Source organism: Scyliorhinus torazame, chromosome 19, assembly GCF_047496885.1.
Source record: "Scyliorhinus torazame isolate Kashiwa2021f chromosome 19, sScyTor2.1, whole genome shotgun sequence".
Classification (NCBI taxonomy): Eukaryota; Metazoa; Chordata; class Chondrichthyes; order Carcharhiniformes; family Scyliorhinidae; genus Scyliorhinus; species Scyliorhinus torazame.
In genome coordinates this window covers 36,292,022-36,308,762 of record NC_092725.1, presented here as the reverse complement: position 1 = coordinate 36,308,762, position 16,741 = coordinate 36,292,022, and the positions used below count along the sequence as shown (strand labels likewise).

Genomic DNA, 16,741 nt, shown 5'->3' with positions numbered 1-16,741 from the left:
TTCACCGCAAGGACCACCGCCAGGCTCTCCTTCTCGATCTGCGCGTACTTAATTTCCGCTGCAGTCAACGTGCGGGAGGCGAAAGCTATCGGTCGCTCGGCCCCCTTTCTCCATCTTGTGAGACAGGACGGCCCCAATACCATACGGGGATGGGATACATGTGATGAGCAAAGGCTTTCCAGGATCATAGTGGGTTAGTAACCCAGACAACGACAATTGTTGTTTTACCCGCCGGAAAGCGATTTCTTGCGGCTAACCCCAAACCCAGGTGTGATTCTTCTTTAGCAGAAGATGCAACAGGGCCAGAGTAGTTGCCAGATTGGGAAGGAACTTCCCGTAATAGTTTACGCGGCCGAGAAAAGAACGAAGATGCGAAGTGTCAGTCGGGACGGGGGCCTGTTGAATCGCGCGCACCTTCTCTGCGACGGGGTGCAAACCTTCGCGGTCCATCCGATAACCCAGGTAGACTACTTCCTTCACCTGAAAGACGCACTTTGTGCGACGTAAACGGACTCCAGCCTCCGAAAAGCGTCTAAGGACAGCCTCCAAATTTTCCAAATGTTCCTGCTCCGACGTCCCTGTAATCAAAACGTTGTCTAAGTAGACAGTGACACGTGGTAAACCTCTCAACATCCCTCCATGGTGTGTTGAAAAATAGCGCAGGCAGCGGATACCCCAAAGGGCAACCGTGTATATTCATACAGGCCCTGGTGTGTATTAATCGTTACATATGGCCAGGCGGCAGGGTCCAGCTCCAACTGTAGGTAGGCATGACTCATATCTAATTTTGTGAACGAGAGTCTGCCTGCAAGCTTCGCGTAGAGATCCTCTATGCGAGGCATTGGATATCGGTCGAGCCGGGAAGCCGTATTCACTGTAAGTTTATAGTCGCCGCACAAGCGAACTATGGCATCTGGCTTCATAACAGGTACAATTGGTGCTGCCCAGTCAGCGAAAGGGACGGGCCTGATAACACCCGAAGTCTCCAAAGTCTACCTTCTCAAGCAAGGCGTAATGCACCGGGTGCGCCCGGAAATAGTGCAGCGCGGCTCCTGGTTCGACTTGGATATGGGCTACGGTCCCTTTTATTTTCCCCAAACCGGGCTGGAATACATCTGGGTATCGACCTAGCACCTCAGTCAACACTCCAGAAACTGTTTTGAGGATGTGCTGCCACTGCAGCCACAAATGGTGCAACCAGTCCCGACTCAACAGGCTGGGTCCGTGGCCGCGCACCACGATGAGTGGGAAACGCCCCTCCTGGCGTCCATAAACAACAGGGGTCATCATAGATCCTGCAATGTCCAATGGTTCCCCTGTGTAGGTGGCCAACTTAGCCTGTGTGTCAGTTACTGTAAGGGTCTGTATACCCTGCTTGATGCGGTCGAATGTCTTCTGGGCGATCACGGAGACCGCTGCGCCAGTGTCCAACTCCATCTCAAGCCGGTGACCATTGACCCGTAATGGGGGCCACACGGGGAGCTGCCACACAATGCAGCTGCAGGCAGTCATCCTCCATCTCCACGTCCTCAGGAGTAGTCGCCGCTGGTTCATCCAAATGGAAGGTAAGGCCCCTGGGCTTGACCCAGTTTCAGTCAGAATGACGGCACCTCTGGTGCCCCCAGGACTGGCATCCGCGACGGGGTCGGTGCCTACAAGTCTGACACAGACATGGCACCTCATCCATTGGTTCTGGAGAAGGCTGCCTTCGGGGAGGAATGTCTGGCGGCCACTGGCGTTGACCCGGACATCGCCTCGCCCAAGGTACCGCAGTGGTGCGGCGGGACGCTTTCGGATGGAAGGGGTTGCGCCCCAAGGCATGCACCTCCATTCCCTGTAGTTACTGCACTCCTTGTTCTGCGCTCTCTCGGGACAATACTATTTGAATGGCCTGTTGAAAAGTCAATGTTGGCTCAGTTGGGTGGTCGCATTGTTAATACCACAACCAAACGGTCACGTAACATTTCTGACAAGGTCTCACCATAGTCACAGTACTCCGCAATCCTGCGTAGCCTGGATAGAAACTCGGCAAGGGATTCTCCTGGGGTCCTCTCAGCGGTATTAAACCGGTAACAATGGACTATCGTGGACAGGGTTGGGTTAAAATGTTGCCCCACCAAGTTCACAAGTTCATCCAACGTTTTGGTGTCTGGCGCAGCTGGGTACGTGAGGCTCCTAATCACCCCAAACGTATGCGGCCCGCAGGCGGTGAGCAATATGACCACCTGACGCTCGTTTTCGCTGATGTAGTTTGCCCGGAAATAGTAACGCATCCGTTGTGCATACTGGTTCCAGCTTTCCAGCGCAGCATCAAAAACATCCAAACGTCCGTACAGAGGCATGGTGTAATAGAAAACAACTTCCAACCTGTGTCCAACAAAAATCCAGGGAGGTGGCTTCAGCAGTGTAGACAGCTATTCACTTTAACCCTCGTCGCCAGTTTTGTGAGGGCCACGAAGAATCCGGCATGAGTTGAAGGATAGAAAGAAATAACATTTATTTACAATAACATATATATACAACAGCAGCAGCAACTCCTTTGCTGCTCACTCTCCTCTAGCCCGTTCCAAACTGGCCAGCTTTCTTTATGCAGGGAATCTGCTAATGATTTCTCTGCCCCTCTCATTGGGGAAGCTCATACTCCCAAAGGATTGTGGGATTGCCATTAGTCCCCAGCCAATGGTAAGCAGGTAGGTTATAACACTGACGAAAAGGTGTGCGGGCAGCTGAGGAAATGTATTCAGGACTACCTGGAAGTCAACAACACGGGTGGAGTTTCGGCAGCGGTGGTCTGGGAAGCATTGAAGGCGGTGGTTAGAGGGGAGCTGATCTCAATACAGGCCCACAGGGAGAAGGCAGACAGAGCAGAGACGGACCAACTGATAAAGGAGATATTGCAGGTCGACAGGAGGTATGCGGAGACCCCAGACACAGGGCTTTTAAGGGAACGATGGAGGGTACAGGCAGAGTTTGGCCTGTTAACTACAGGGTGGAGGGGGGGGGGGTGGTAGAGCAGCTGAGAAAGGTGAGAGGGATGATCTATGAGCATGGAGAGAAGGCCAGCAGAATGCTTGCACAGCAGCTTAGAAAGAGCAAGGCAGCTAGGGAGATAGGGAAAGTAAAGGATGCCAACAGGGAGCCTGGTTGGAGACTCAGCAAGGGTTAATAAGGTTCAAGAAGTTTTACAGTAGGCTGTATGGGTCGGGACACCCAGCTGGGCAGGGGAGATGAGGCACTTCTTAGGGGGGCTGAATTTCCCGAAGTTTGGTAGAAGGGCTGGGGGCCCCGATCGGGTTGGAAGAGATAGCGGAGATCTGAAGACCATGCAGTCGGGTAAAGCCCCGGGGCCGGACGGGTACCTAGTGGAGTTCTATAAAAAGTTCTCTGGGATATTGGGGCCACTGTTGATGAGGACATTCAATGAGGCAAGGGAGCGTGGGGTGCTTCCCCTGACGATGTCACAGGCAACGATCTCATTGATCCTGAAGGACCTGGAGCTATGTGGGTCCTACAGGCCGATATCCCTATTGAATGTGGACGCCAAACTGCTGGCCAAAATCTTGTCCTCTAGGATTGAAGACTGTGTTCCGGACGTTATTGGGGAGGACCAGACGGGGTTTGTTAAGGGAAGGCAGTTGGTGGCCAATGTAAGAAGGTTGTTAAATGTGATCATGATGCCCGCGGAAGGTAGTGAGGTGGAGGTAGTGGTTGCAATGGATGCAGAGAAGGCCTTTTGATCGAGTAGAATGGGAATATCTGTGGGAGGTACTTGGACGGTTCGGATTTGGGCGGGGCTTTATTGACTGGGTCAGGTTGTTGTATCAGGCTCCTGTTGCGAGCATACGGACGAATAGGACAACATTGGACTATTTTAGGCTCCATCAGGGAACGAGACAGGGATGCCCCCTCTCCCCACTGTTGTTCGTGTCAGCCATAGAGCCGCTGGCAATTGCGCTGAGAGCCTCAAGGGGCTGGTCCGGGGAGGGGGGAGTGGAGTACAGAGTCTCGCTTTACGCAGACGACCTGCTCCTGTATGTATCGGACTAATTGGAGGGGAAGGAAGAAATTATGAGGGTTCTAGGGGAAGTTGGCCGGTTCTCGGGGTATAAACTAAATATGGGGAAAAGTGAGATGTTCGCGGAGAGGGGCAGGAGAGGCGAGTGGGGGAACTGCCGTTTAGGGTGGTAGGGGGAAGCTTTCGGTACTTCGGCATCCAGGTGGCGCGGGAAAAGGAATGGCTACACAAGTTAAATCTGGCCTGACTAGTAGATCAAATGAAGGACGATTTTCGGAGGTGCGACACGCTCCCATTGTCACTGGCTGGGAGGGTGCAGACAGTGAAAATGACGGTCCTCCCGAGATTCCTGTTTGTGTTTAAGTGTCTCCCCTTGTTTATTCCACGGTCCTTTTTTAAACGGGTCAATAAGGTTGTCACTGGCTTTGTATGGTCAGGCAAGACCCCGCGAGTAAAAAAGGGGATGCTTGAGCGGAGCCGGGGGATAGGGCAGGCTCGCGCTGCCGAACTTCAGTAATTACTATTGGGCGGCGGATACAGCCACGCGAGAGTCGGTATGGGAGCGTGTAGAGGCAGCTTCATGCAAGGGCACCAGTTTGGGGGCGTTGATAACAGCGCCTCTGCTGTTCCCGCCGGCACGGTACTCCACCAGCCCCGTGGTGGTGGCAGCCCTGAGGGACTGGGAGCAATGCAGGAGGCATCTGGGAGCGGAGGGAGCATCGGTGTGGTCTCCAATCTGTAATAATCACCGGTTTGCCCCAGGAACGATGGATGGAGGGTTTTGGAGATGCAAGAGATCAGGGATTAAGAGGATGGGGGATAGAACATAGAACAATACAGCACAGTACAGGCCCTTCGGCCCATGATGTTGCAGCGAAACAAAAGCCATCTAACCTACGCTATACCATTATCATCCATATGTTTATCCAATAAACTTTTAAATGCCCTCAATGTTGGCGAGTTCACTACTGTAGCCGGTAGGGCATTCCACGGCCTCACTACTCTTTGCGTAAAGAACCTACCTCTGACCTCTGTCCTATATCTATTACCCCTCAGTTTAAAGCTATGTCCCCTCGTGCCAGCCATTTCCATCCGCGGTAGAAGGCTCTCACTGTCCACCCTATCCAACCCCCTGATCATTTTGTATGCCTCTATATAGTCTCCTCTTAACCTTCTTCTCTCCAACGAAAACAACCTCAAGTCCATCAGCCTTTCCTCATAAGATTTTCCCTCCATACCAGGCAACATCCTGGTAAATCTCCTCTGCACCCGTTCCAAAGCCTCCACGTCCTTCCTATAATGCGGTGACCAGAACTGTACGCAATACTCCAAATGCGGCCGTACCAGAGTTCTGTACAGCTGCAACATGACCTCCTGACTCCGGAACTCAATCCCTCTACCAATAAAGGCCAACACTCCATAGGCCTTCTTCACCACCCTATCAACCTGGGTGGCAACTTTCAGGGATCTATGTACATGGACACCTAGATCCCTCTGCTCATCCACACTTTCAAGAACTTTACCATTAGACAAATATTCCACATTCCTGTTATTCCTTCCAAAGTGAATCACCTCACACTTCTCTACATTAAACTCCATTTGCCACCTCTCAGCCCAGCTCTGCAGCTTATCTATATCCCTCTGTAACCTGCTACATCCTTCCACACTATCGACAACACCACCGACTTTAGTATCGTCTGCGCCTTCCTCTAGGTCATTGATAAAAATGACAAACAGCAATGGCCCCAGAACAGATCCTTGTGGTACTCCACTTGTGACTGAACTCCATTCTGAACATTTCCCATCAACCATCACCCTCTCTCTTCTTTCAGCTAGCCAATTTCTGATCCACATCTCTAAATCACCCTCAATCCCCAGCCTCCGTATTTTCTGCAATAGCCTACCGTGGGGAACCTTATCAAACGCTTTGCTGAAATCCATATACACCACATCTACTGCTCTACCCTCGTCTACCTGTTCAGTCACCTTCTCAAAGAACTCGATAAGGTTTGTGAGGCATGACCTACCCTTCACAAAGCCATGCTGACTATCCCTGATCATATTATTCCTATCTAGATGATTATAAATCTTGTCTCTTATAATCCCCACCAAGACTTTACCCACTACAGACGTGAGGCTCACCGGTCTATAGTTGCCGGGGTTGTCTCTGCTCCCCTTTTTGAACAAAGGGACCACATTTGCTATCCTCCAGTCCTCTGGCACTATTCCTGTAGCCAATGATGACATAAAAATCAAAGCCAATGGTCCAGCAATCTCTTCCCTGGCCTCCCAGAGAATCCTAGGATAAATCCCATCAGGTCCCGGGGACTTAACTATTTTCAGCCTGTCCAGAATTGCCAACACCTCTTCCCTACGTACCTCAATGCCATCTAATCTATTTACCTGGAGCTCAGCATTCTCCTCCACAACATTATCTTTTTCCTGAGTGAATACTGACGAAAAATATTCATTTAGTATCTCGCCTATCTCTTCAGACTCTACACACAACTTCCCATCCCTGTCCTTGACTGGTCCTACTCTTTCCCTAGTCATTCGCTTATTCCTGACATACCTATAGAAAGCTTTTGGGTTTTCCTTGATCCTTCCTGCCAAATACTTCTTTGTTTATGTTTATAGAGGGGAGCTTTCCTAACCTGAGGGAGCTGGGGGAGAAATTTGGATTGGCGAGGGGAAATGAATTTAGCTACTGCAGGTGCGGGACTTCCTACGCAACCAGGTTTCAACCTTCCCGTTCCTACCCCACCAAGGGGGATACAGGACAGGGTCGTTTCTCGAGTGTGGGTGGGAAAAGGGAGGGTCCCTGACATTTACATGGAACTCATGGGGCCAGAGGAGACGCAGACTGAGGAGCTGAAGCGCATGTGGGAAGAGGAGTTGGGAGGAGAGATAGAGGATGGTCTATGAGCAGACGCGTTGAGTACAGTCAACGCGTCCACTATATGTGCCAGGCTCAGCCTGATACAATTCAAGGTTGTTCACCAGGTTCACTTGACAGTGGCCCGGATGATCAGGTTCTTTGGGGTAGAAGATAGGTGCACAAGGTGTGCGGGAGGGCCAGCGAACCATATCCCCATGTTCTGGACATGCCCAATGCTTAGGGTATTCTGCAGGGGTTTGCGGATCTCATGTCCACAGTGTTAAAAACAAGGGCGGCACCAAGTCCAGAGGCCTTTGCTTCCCTGGTATCCCGGAGATGGATACTATTAGCTTGGAGGGACTCAAAGCTCCCGAAGTTGGAGACCTGGTTATCGGACACGGCTAGCTTTCTCTGTTTGGAGAAAATCAAGTTCACCTTGAGAGGGTCAATGTTAGGGTTCGCCCGGAGGTGGCAGGCGTTCGTCAACTTCTTTGCGGAAAATTAACCTTCAGCAGAAGGGAGGGGGGGGGGGGGGGCTGGGGGTTAGCTTAGTTTAGAGTGGGGGGTTAGTAAAGGTGGGACTTGTAAGTTCTAAGTTGATGTACATTGTTTATTTTGTTGTTGTTGTAAAACCATAAATACCTCAATAAAATGTTTATTAAAAAATACTTTAGTAGGGTGCTCTTTCCAAGGGCCGGTGCAGACTCGATGGCCCGAATGGCCTCCTTCTGCACTATAGATTCTATGATTCTATGAATATAGTTTCACAGTTTTAAAACAAATAACCAAACCTATCTTCACTTATAAATAATCACCTTTAATCATAAAAAAAATTAAAAATTACTTGAAAAGAACCAATAACAATAGAAAGAGTAAAACAAACTGGAGCCTGTGCAGACCGGCGAGCTGGAGACCTAAGGCTGCCACACAGAGAGGAAGGTTCATCGCATAATCCGAGTGCAGGTAAGTGCGTATTTTTTTCCTTTTAAAATTGGCGGCCCGTGGCTTACCGCCGCTAGCCGGAGGTCACGGGTATCCTAATACGAGGCGAATAATAGGAGGTTATTCATGAAGGCCCACCTTCTCAACCTTGCCCCTCGCCTGAGATGGGATGATCCTCAGGTTAAATTCCCTCAAAAGGGGAAAGCAGCCTATGGTCATCTGGGCCAAGGCGACTTCACCTTACATTTACCTATGAGTCAAAACAGAATGGTTGTGTCTCATGAAGCCTTTTCACCTTTTACTATTTGCATGCACTCCGTCATGCCAGAGTGAATAAGGAACAGCCAGCTCTACATTTTATTATGAGTTATCTCTTCCCTTGTCTGTAACTAGTCAGACAACATTAGTTCCTACCAATCTGATTCCTGCTGGATCTCTCCGTTCCATTGTCCTGGATCACAGCAGGAACTCCGCAGGCCCCCCCCTCCCTAATCCACTCAAGATGTGTTCCCCACGCTGGGCCTGGCTCCACGTGATCATTGCCTCCTCACCCCCAACCCTGGAGCAAAAATCTATCCAGTTGGGGCAGATTTTCCTGAGACAGTTTCGGCAAACGGGAACACTCTCTGACTGCCCCCAGTAGCCGTAGAAACAATGTCCTTCACTCTGAAAGAGAGCACTGAAGGTGCAACAGATTAAATAGATTGAAAATAAAAACTTACAATTTTGGGTGCTGAGTAGGTTCCTAATCCAATAATGGGAATATTATTTCCATCATTTAAAAGGATTCGGTGGTTTTGTGCTGTCAAACTCATTTCTGCTATCGCTTCTGAAGGAATTTTAGAACTCGTGGTGGTATCGATTATACACCCGAATGACATGGGGGTGGGGCCAATCTCCAACTGACGATAGATATTTAACTGTTAACCCTCTGATTTCTGAACTGTTCATACAGTTTCTAGACTTTCAATGACACATCTTTTCCAAATTAAAATGAACATTGTAAACAGGTCCCACGCTGTTTTATCACACGGCAGCAGAATAAACAAGACGCCTCTGGACTTCCCCGCTCTCCAGAGTCATTGGGTTGATGTTCACAAGCTCTGCAACAACAGCTTAATAATAATATAATAATCGTTTATTGTCACAAATAGGCTTCAATGAAGTTACTGATAATAGCCCCTAGTCGCGTTACCCAAATCTCTTCTCAACACAGCAAGGGTCATGGCTGATTCACCCCTCAGAGACAAGGTTCAGGCAGGCACAGAACCTGTCAGCCTGTTTTCAGGACACAGATGCTGTGGAGTCCACTCTCCATTGCAGAAACACAACTGATAAGGCAGGGCAGAGACAGGGAGCTAGAGGATTACTGCAGCGAGAGAATAGTAGAGCAAGGGGGATAGCGAAGAGAGAGGTGATAGATGAGTGAGAGAAGGATAGTAAAAAAAGGGATGGTGGGGTGAGGAGGATAGTGGACAGAGAGGGGATGTGGAGAGAGGAATAGAAGAGGAAGTGATAAATGTGAGAGAGGATAGTAAAGGGATGGTGGAGAGAGAGGAATATTGGAGTGAGGGTGGCACGGTGGCACAGTGGTTAGCACTGGGGCTTCACATCGCCAGGGACCCAAGTTCAATCCCAGCCTTGGGTGACCGTCTCTGTGGAGCTTGCACTTTCTCCCCGTGGCTGTGTGGGTTTCCTCTGGGTGCTCCGGTTTCCTCCCACGGTCCAAAGATATGCAGGTTATGTGGATTGGCTGTGCTGAATTTCCCCTTAGTGGCCAAAAGGTTAGTTGGGGTTACTGGGTTACGAAAGTATTGTAGAGGCCCGACCGTAGGTAGGGTGCTATTTCAGAGAGTCGGTGCAGCCATGATGGGCCAAATGGCCTCCTTCTGCACTGTAGGTATCCTATGATATGAGAAGGATACTGGAGAGGAGAGAGAGGAGGTAATGGGGAGGGAGGGTTATGCAGGGACAGGATGGCATGGAGAGTAAGTTATTATGAGATGGTAAGGATAGGCAGCGGAATTCTCTATCGGCGGGACCCCGGGTCCGCTGGCAGGAGTCCCTCTGACGTGGTCGGTCTACTCCCACTCTCCAGAGAGATGGGGTTGCTGACAGCGCCCCCACGCCCGCGGCTTTCCCGACGGTGTGAGGTGGTCACAATGGGAAACACCATTGGCTGGCAGCGGGGACGGAGAATCCCACTGCTGGCGGGCATGGTTGGCGGACTAGAGAATCTCGCCCAGGAGATGGCAGACAACAGAGAGGAATTTTCCAAAGGGCAGGATAACAGAGACAGAGAGCTTCCAGTGGGAAGGAATTTGCAAGGATGTATTTGTCACCTTTAGTTTTCCAGAGAGAGGGATTTTCAGAGATGGAGTTTTGTGGAGACGGGACAGTTTTGATGAGGGGAAATTATTTACAGAGTTGGGATTTTCCAGCAATAGGAACTTCGTCGCGAGAGATTTTGCAGGGTTAGTTTCCAGTGTTATGAACTCTTTAATCTTTATTTTAATCAGTAAATTGACCTTTGCAATTCAGCAGTTTACAAATATGAACATTACCCAGTAACTGACTGACGCTTAACCTCAAATTCACAACCTTGAGAATGATTGTCTAAACATCAAAGTTAACATTCTGCAAATAAAGATGGTTTAGTGCCTGACATTTAACAATCAATCTGTGTGGGACATCAATGACTATGATAATGTCAGTGGGACTTCATCTTAATCAATACAATGCTCTGGTAATAGGACACTCAGAAAGAAGTGATATGGAGGCTATGAAGGGGCTGGTTTAGCTCACTGGGCTAAATCGCTGGCTTTTAAAAGCAGACCACGGCAGGCCAGCAGCATGGTTCAATTCCTATACCAGCCTCCCAGAACAGGTGCCGGAATGTGGCAACTAGGGGCTTTTCACAGTAACTTCATCGAAGCCTACTCGTGACAATAAGCAATTTTCATTTTCATTTCATTTCATGGAGGAAGAATACAAGATATTTGACATTATCAATTATTGCTGCCTCCAAATAAGCAGGAGGAGAACTGGTGGATAATCTCCGCTCGCATTATTATATATTCAGCCCATCAAGTTATTCAATACGATCATGGCTATTCTGATGTTCGCAACTCCACTCTCCCCCCTTTCCACCATAATCCTCAACTCTGTTATCGATCAGAAATCTAAGTCAGGCCGCAATCTACCGGCCACATTGAGCCCCATCGGAGAGTGATGTGGCTGGTAGATTTCGGGTGAAGTCTCCCGGATGAAGCCCCCGGGCTTCTCGATAGCCATGATGCTTCGCGGGATCTACTCAAGGCCCACGAGGTGTCAAAGAACAAAGAAAAAAGTCAGGATCGGGAACCTGACCCGGGATCAAACCACACTCACGTATGTAGGCCTTAAACCGACTTAAGGCCTATTTATCCAGTATCTACTGGCCTCCCAGGATACACTGGCCTCCCAAGGGAGGTCGCAACCGGGCGTTGTTTAGTACTGGTCCACACAAACATGGACCATGAGGAACAGCAGCCGGCGGGTTTCCCAGGTCATTGGAAGAACCTGGATGGCCAGGGATAGTGTATGGTTGCCCCCTGGTCCTCTCCCTGGAATGCGGGCACCTTGACACTGCCACCTGGGTACTGCCACAGTTCCAGGGTGGCACTGCCAAGGTTGTAGGAGCATTGCCAGGGTGCTAATGCAAAGGTGCTTGGGTGCCACAATGGCACTGCCAAGGGCCAGGGTCCATGGGGGGGGGTCATGCCCATGAAACAAGGGTATAGGGGGTAAGAAGGTGGGGGGGGTGCAAGGCAGGTAAGAAGAGTCCTTTAGGAGGTTAGCGGGTGATGTGTGGGGGCCCTGGAAGAGGAGACCGATGTGGGGATGTAGGGGCCGGAAGAAGTGGGGGGACCCAGGGACCTCATAGTGGGGTGTACTCACTTGAGGAGGGGTGAGGTAATGCCCAAAATAGCGGACTGATCTCTGCATTCAGTTCCCCAATGATGAAAAAAATTCAAAGGGCATGATTTAATGGAAAGGTTTCTAAGTGTGGTAGCGAGGGGGATCTACCAGGTTTTGGAGGGCACAGCAGACGACCACAAAGCGGGCGACTCTCTGAGTGGTGGACTGCAATGCACCACGGGAGCAGTTGGCGCATCTTAAGTAATCCAATTCACCGCTCAATGACAACCCAGGTGGCCATATGAGTCTTGTTGTATTGGTCTCTGCTTCAGTCACCGGCCTCCATACTGCAGTTATTAGCCAGGTCCTCAGCGGGTACCCCTTATCCCCAAGAGCCAATTGGCCATCTTGGGATGGTCATCGAAGAGGCTGGGGATGTCCGACTGCCCCAGGCGACCCGATCAAAGTGTAAAGATCATGAGGGGGAATGGACAGGGAGAATAGGGTTAGTTACAAGAGAACACAAGTTCAAGGTCAGGGGCGTGGTTAGAGGGGATGTTAAGAAAAACATATTTTCCCAGAGGGCTGTGATGATCTGGAAAGTACTGCCTGGGAGGGTGGTAAGGCAGGTTGCCTCACATCCTTTAAAAAGTACCTAGATGATCACATGATACCTCATAACATTCAAGGTTATGGGCCAAGTGCTGGCAAATGGGATTGGGTAGGCAGATCAGGTTTTTTTCATGCATTGATGTTTACGCGATGGGCCAAAGGGCCTCTTCTGCACTGTATTGTTCTGTGATTCTGTGATATAGCTGTTGTGCACACTCCCTGGGAAGCAGGCAGACACATGCATGATCTTCATGTGGTGGTCATACACAAACTGGATGTTCAGGGAGTGGAACATCTTCCTGTTGATGAAGGGTGCTCCAGACCGCCCGGTGAGTGCAAGGTGACATGAGTGCCATCGATTAGCCCCTGGACCTGGGGCATAGAGCCTAACGGCACCAGAGGACATCCACCAAGGTAATCTCAGACATCAGGGCCAAGCAAAGAACAAAGAACAAAGAAATGTACAGCACAGGAACAGGCCCTTCGGCCCTCCAAGCCCGTGCCGACCATGCTGCCCGACTAAACTACAATCTTCTACACTTCCTGGGTCCGTATCCCTCTATTCCCATCCTATTCATGTATTTGTCAAGATGCCCCTTAAATGTCACTATCGTCCCTGCTTCCACCACCTCCTCCGGTAGCGAGTTCCAGGCACCCACTACCCTCTGTGTAAAAAACTTGCCTCGTACATCTACTCTAAACCTTGCCCCTCTCACCTTAAACCTATGCCCCCTAGTAATTGACCCCTCTACCCTGGGGAAAAGCCTCTGACTATCCACTCTGTCTATGCCCCTCATAATTTTGTAGACCTCTATCAGGTCGCCCCTCAACCTCCTTCGTTCCAGTGAGAACAAACCAAGTTTATTCAACCGCTCCTCATATCTAATGCCCTCCATACCAGGCAACATTCTGGTAAATCTCTTCTGCACCCTCTCTAAAGCCTCCGCATCCTTCTGGTAGTGTGGCGACCAGAATTGAACACCATACTCCAAGTGTGGCCTAACTAAGGTTCTATACAGCTGCAAGATGACTTGCCAATTCTTATACTCAATGCCCCGGCCAATGAAGGCAAGCATGCCGTATGCCTTCTTGACTACCTTCTCCACCTGTGTTGCCCCTTTCCGTGACCTGTGTTCCTGTACTCCTAGATCTCTCTGACTTTCAATACTCTTGAGAGTTCTACCATTCACTGTATATTCCCTACCTGTATTAGACCTTCCAAAATGCATGACCTCACATTTGTCCGGATTAAACTCCATCTGCCATCTCTCCGCCCAAGTCTCCAAACAATCTAAATCCTGCTGTATCCTCTGACAGTCCTCATCGCTATCCGCAATTCCACCAACCTTTGTGTCGTCTGCAAACTTACTAATCAGACCAGTTACATTTTCCTCCAAATCATTTATATATACTACAAACGGCAAAGGTCCCAGCACTGATCCCTGTGGAACACCCTCCAATTAGAAAAGCATCCTTCCATTGCTACTCTCTGCCTTCTATGACCTAGCCAGTTCTGTATCCAATATGCCAGCTCACCCCTGATCCCGTGTGACTTCACCTTTTGTACTAGTCTACCATGAGGAACCTTGTTGCTCCTGTTGTCTGCTGTGGATGTCAGGGGTGCAATCAGGCATAGCAGTCGGGTTAGGAAAGTGAAGAAATTTACAGTTTCTTTAGCATCACTGCAACAAATTGCACTTTTGTGAATACAGTTGATGATTATGTGAATGTTTCGATAACTGAAGATGTTGCAAATTTGTACATTGTAATTCACTTATCTCGAGGTGCAGCCATCCACCCACTCAGAGACCATGTCCCACTGTAAGATTAACATTCATGTGATGTCAAGCACGTTTGAACTAGTCTGCACATTCTTGTGTGTAGTCAGAGAGATGTGTTGAAATCTTTATTTGAAGTGTGTTATATGAACATTTCTAATCATTCTTCCTCAAGGAATTGAGTGAGGGCAGCTTACCAGCATTGATATTCTGGTAGAATTTGTGTCTCCTCAGTGCAAGTGGCAAAACAGGAGGAGGTCCCTCAGCATGTGTTCATCTCAGTCACAGCCTATTATCATTATTAGATGGCAGCAATATTAGATGGCAGCAAGGCTGTTGAATCTCGTAGCCTGGTTATCTTCATCCAGAACAAACCTGACATAATGGGGAGCCTTCCAGTAAGGGGCAGCTCTGAGTTCCTTTATGCATCGATATGTTGCAGACTGAGAGATGCCATTCAGGTCCCCTGTGATACCTGGAAAGACCCAGAGGCAAAAACATATTGAGAGCTGCGATCACCTTCAAAATCACTGGAAGGGAACAGCCTCACACCCCCTGGTACCCACCTGAAGAATGTGGCATCTATGATGTTCCAGAGATCGTGACAAGTGGAGACGTGTTTAACACTGCGTCTCACTCACTTGTAAATAGGAGACTTTTCAACAATAAACCCGAGATCTGACAAGTTGACTCCATTGTCTCTCCTCCTCACCCTCCAGCTCATTCTTTGGCTCTGTTTAACCACATCCCTCAGACGGGGCCTCCTGCTGGAACTGCTCTGCCCTGCCTCTGCCTCCTTTGCCTCCTCCATTGCATCAGGAGTCTGACAAAGATGCCATTGAGCCCTGGATCCATTTATCATTTTGCCTTCTCTCTGCAATGAAATATTGAATACATGAATGATTAAAGGCTCAAGAAAGTGAAACTCAGAATAAGGAACCTACGGGAGATAGGTAGAGCTCCATGGTATTTCCTACCCTGGTGGTTGATACAGTCTTGTGTCTCTCTGACACAAACACACATTAAGGGCAGCACGGTAGCACAAATGGCTGGCATTGTGGCTTCACAGCGCCAGGGTCCCAGGTTCGATTCCCCGCTGGGTCATTGTCTGTGCGGAGTCTGCACGTTCTTCCCGTGTCTGCGTGGGTTTCCTCCAGGTACTCCGGTTTCCTCCCACAGTCCAAAGATGTTCAGGTTAGGTGGATTGGCCATGCTAAATTGCTCTTAGTGTCCAAAAAGGTTAGGAGGGGTTATTGGGTTAGGGTGGAAGTAAGGGCTTAAGTAGATTGGTGCAGACTCGATGGGCCGAATGGCATCCTTCTGCACTGTATGTTCTATGTTCTATGCAAGGTGACTAAGATGGCATCCCAGAAATGTGGCCTGTGTGGAGTATAAGGTGTAAATGAGTAAGCCAAAGTAGCTGTATGCTCCAATCTCTGATGTGTTACACTAATGACCAATCAGGTGCTCATGGTCAAGAGTGGATGCACTTTGACCCATTATGAATTCCAATTCTGTTGAATTTGTGACTGGCCTTCATTGATGGAGTGTATGATGCAGCTGTACCTCCTTCACTATTGCCTGCACTCTCACATTCTACATTCCTCAGTATTACTCTTGAGATTTAGTGGCTGTGACATGACGCACTGAGTTCTAACTCTTACTTAAATAGCGCTAATGAAGGCATTGGCTTTCAGTAGCTTCCTTCCCAAGGAGGACTTCCTTCTTTCTAACTAAGCTCACTCCTGTTCACTCTTGCAGCACCAACAAGTTAGAGCCCCCCCCCCCCCCCCCCCCCCCCCAAGAAAAGGGCCCCTCTGACCAGCAGTACACTGCCTCAGGCCCCTCCCGATCAGATTCACTGTTGTTTTGTTTTCTGTCAATGCCATTATTGTGGAACAGCAAGATGGTGGATCTTCACTTTTATTTCCAGATGGAATTTGATGCTCCTTCTCATATTGTCCATGTGTCAGAGATATACCTCGAACCTCACAATGTGAAGGCAGCACTTCCTCCTGCTGTTCTCTAAATTCCGCCAATAATACTGGATCATATTGCTTTTGTGGTTGATGTTCCCACTCATTACCCACCTACCACCCCTTCCAAAAGCCCATCACCTGTGAGGTGCCTATGCCCCATGTTGCCCTCTAAACACCCAGTCTACTGGCTGTGTGCATGGGAACCTACTGAGGTCAACCACCCAGGAAAGCTTCACATACCACCAACCCACCCACCCACCTCCCCATTCCACCTTTATTGTGTTTCCAAAATACAGGCCGCAGACGCCTGCAGTCGCCATCACCGTTCCATCTGGAGCCCCGGTACAGAGACAGCAAAGCCCAGGGACAGCGACTGTGAGACAATACCCCGCACCAAGCTGGGCTTTTTTCCTCTAGAGCACACAGCCCTTGTGCCTCCAAATAATTGCTCCTGTTTCATGTCCCTTGTACCCCGGACTGTCTCGTAACTCTGACTTCTGGCCATAAGGTCCACGTAGCCCCTGCCTTTAATCTGTTCCTCCTTTCCACCTTGCCAAAAGAGTGTCTGTACTCTGACTTAAGAGAGGTGATGGCGTAGTCGTATTGTCACTGGACTTGTAAGCCAGAGACCCAGAGA

At 49.5% G+C, this 16,741-nt stretch overlaps 1 protein-coding gene across 3 annotated transcripts in view; it reads right to left on the bottom strand.

The window, feature by feature from the left end:
• Positions 1–8,726, bottom strand: part of LOC140396085 (aldo-keto reductase family 1 member D1-like) — a 153,149-nt gene extending 144,423 nt beyond the window's left edge. For 2 of the 3 annotated variants that reach the window (XM_072484182.1, XM_072484183.1), the window contains exon 1: positions 8,558–8,726. In XM_072484182.1, the coding sequence (XP_072340283.1) occupies positions 8,558–8,716 (159 nt within the window). In that variant the 5' untranslated portion in view covers positions 8,717–8,726. The remainder of the gene's footprint in view (positions 1–8,557) is intronic. The other variant, XM_072484184.1, reaches the window with a different exon arrangement.
• Between the last annotated feature and the right edge of the window lie 8,015 nt (positions 8,727–16,741).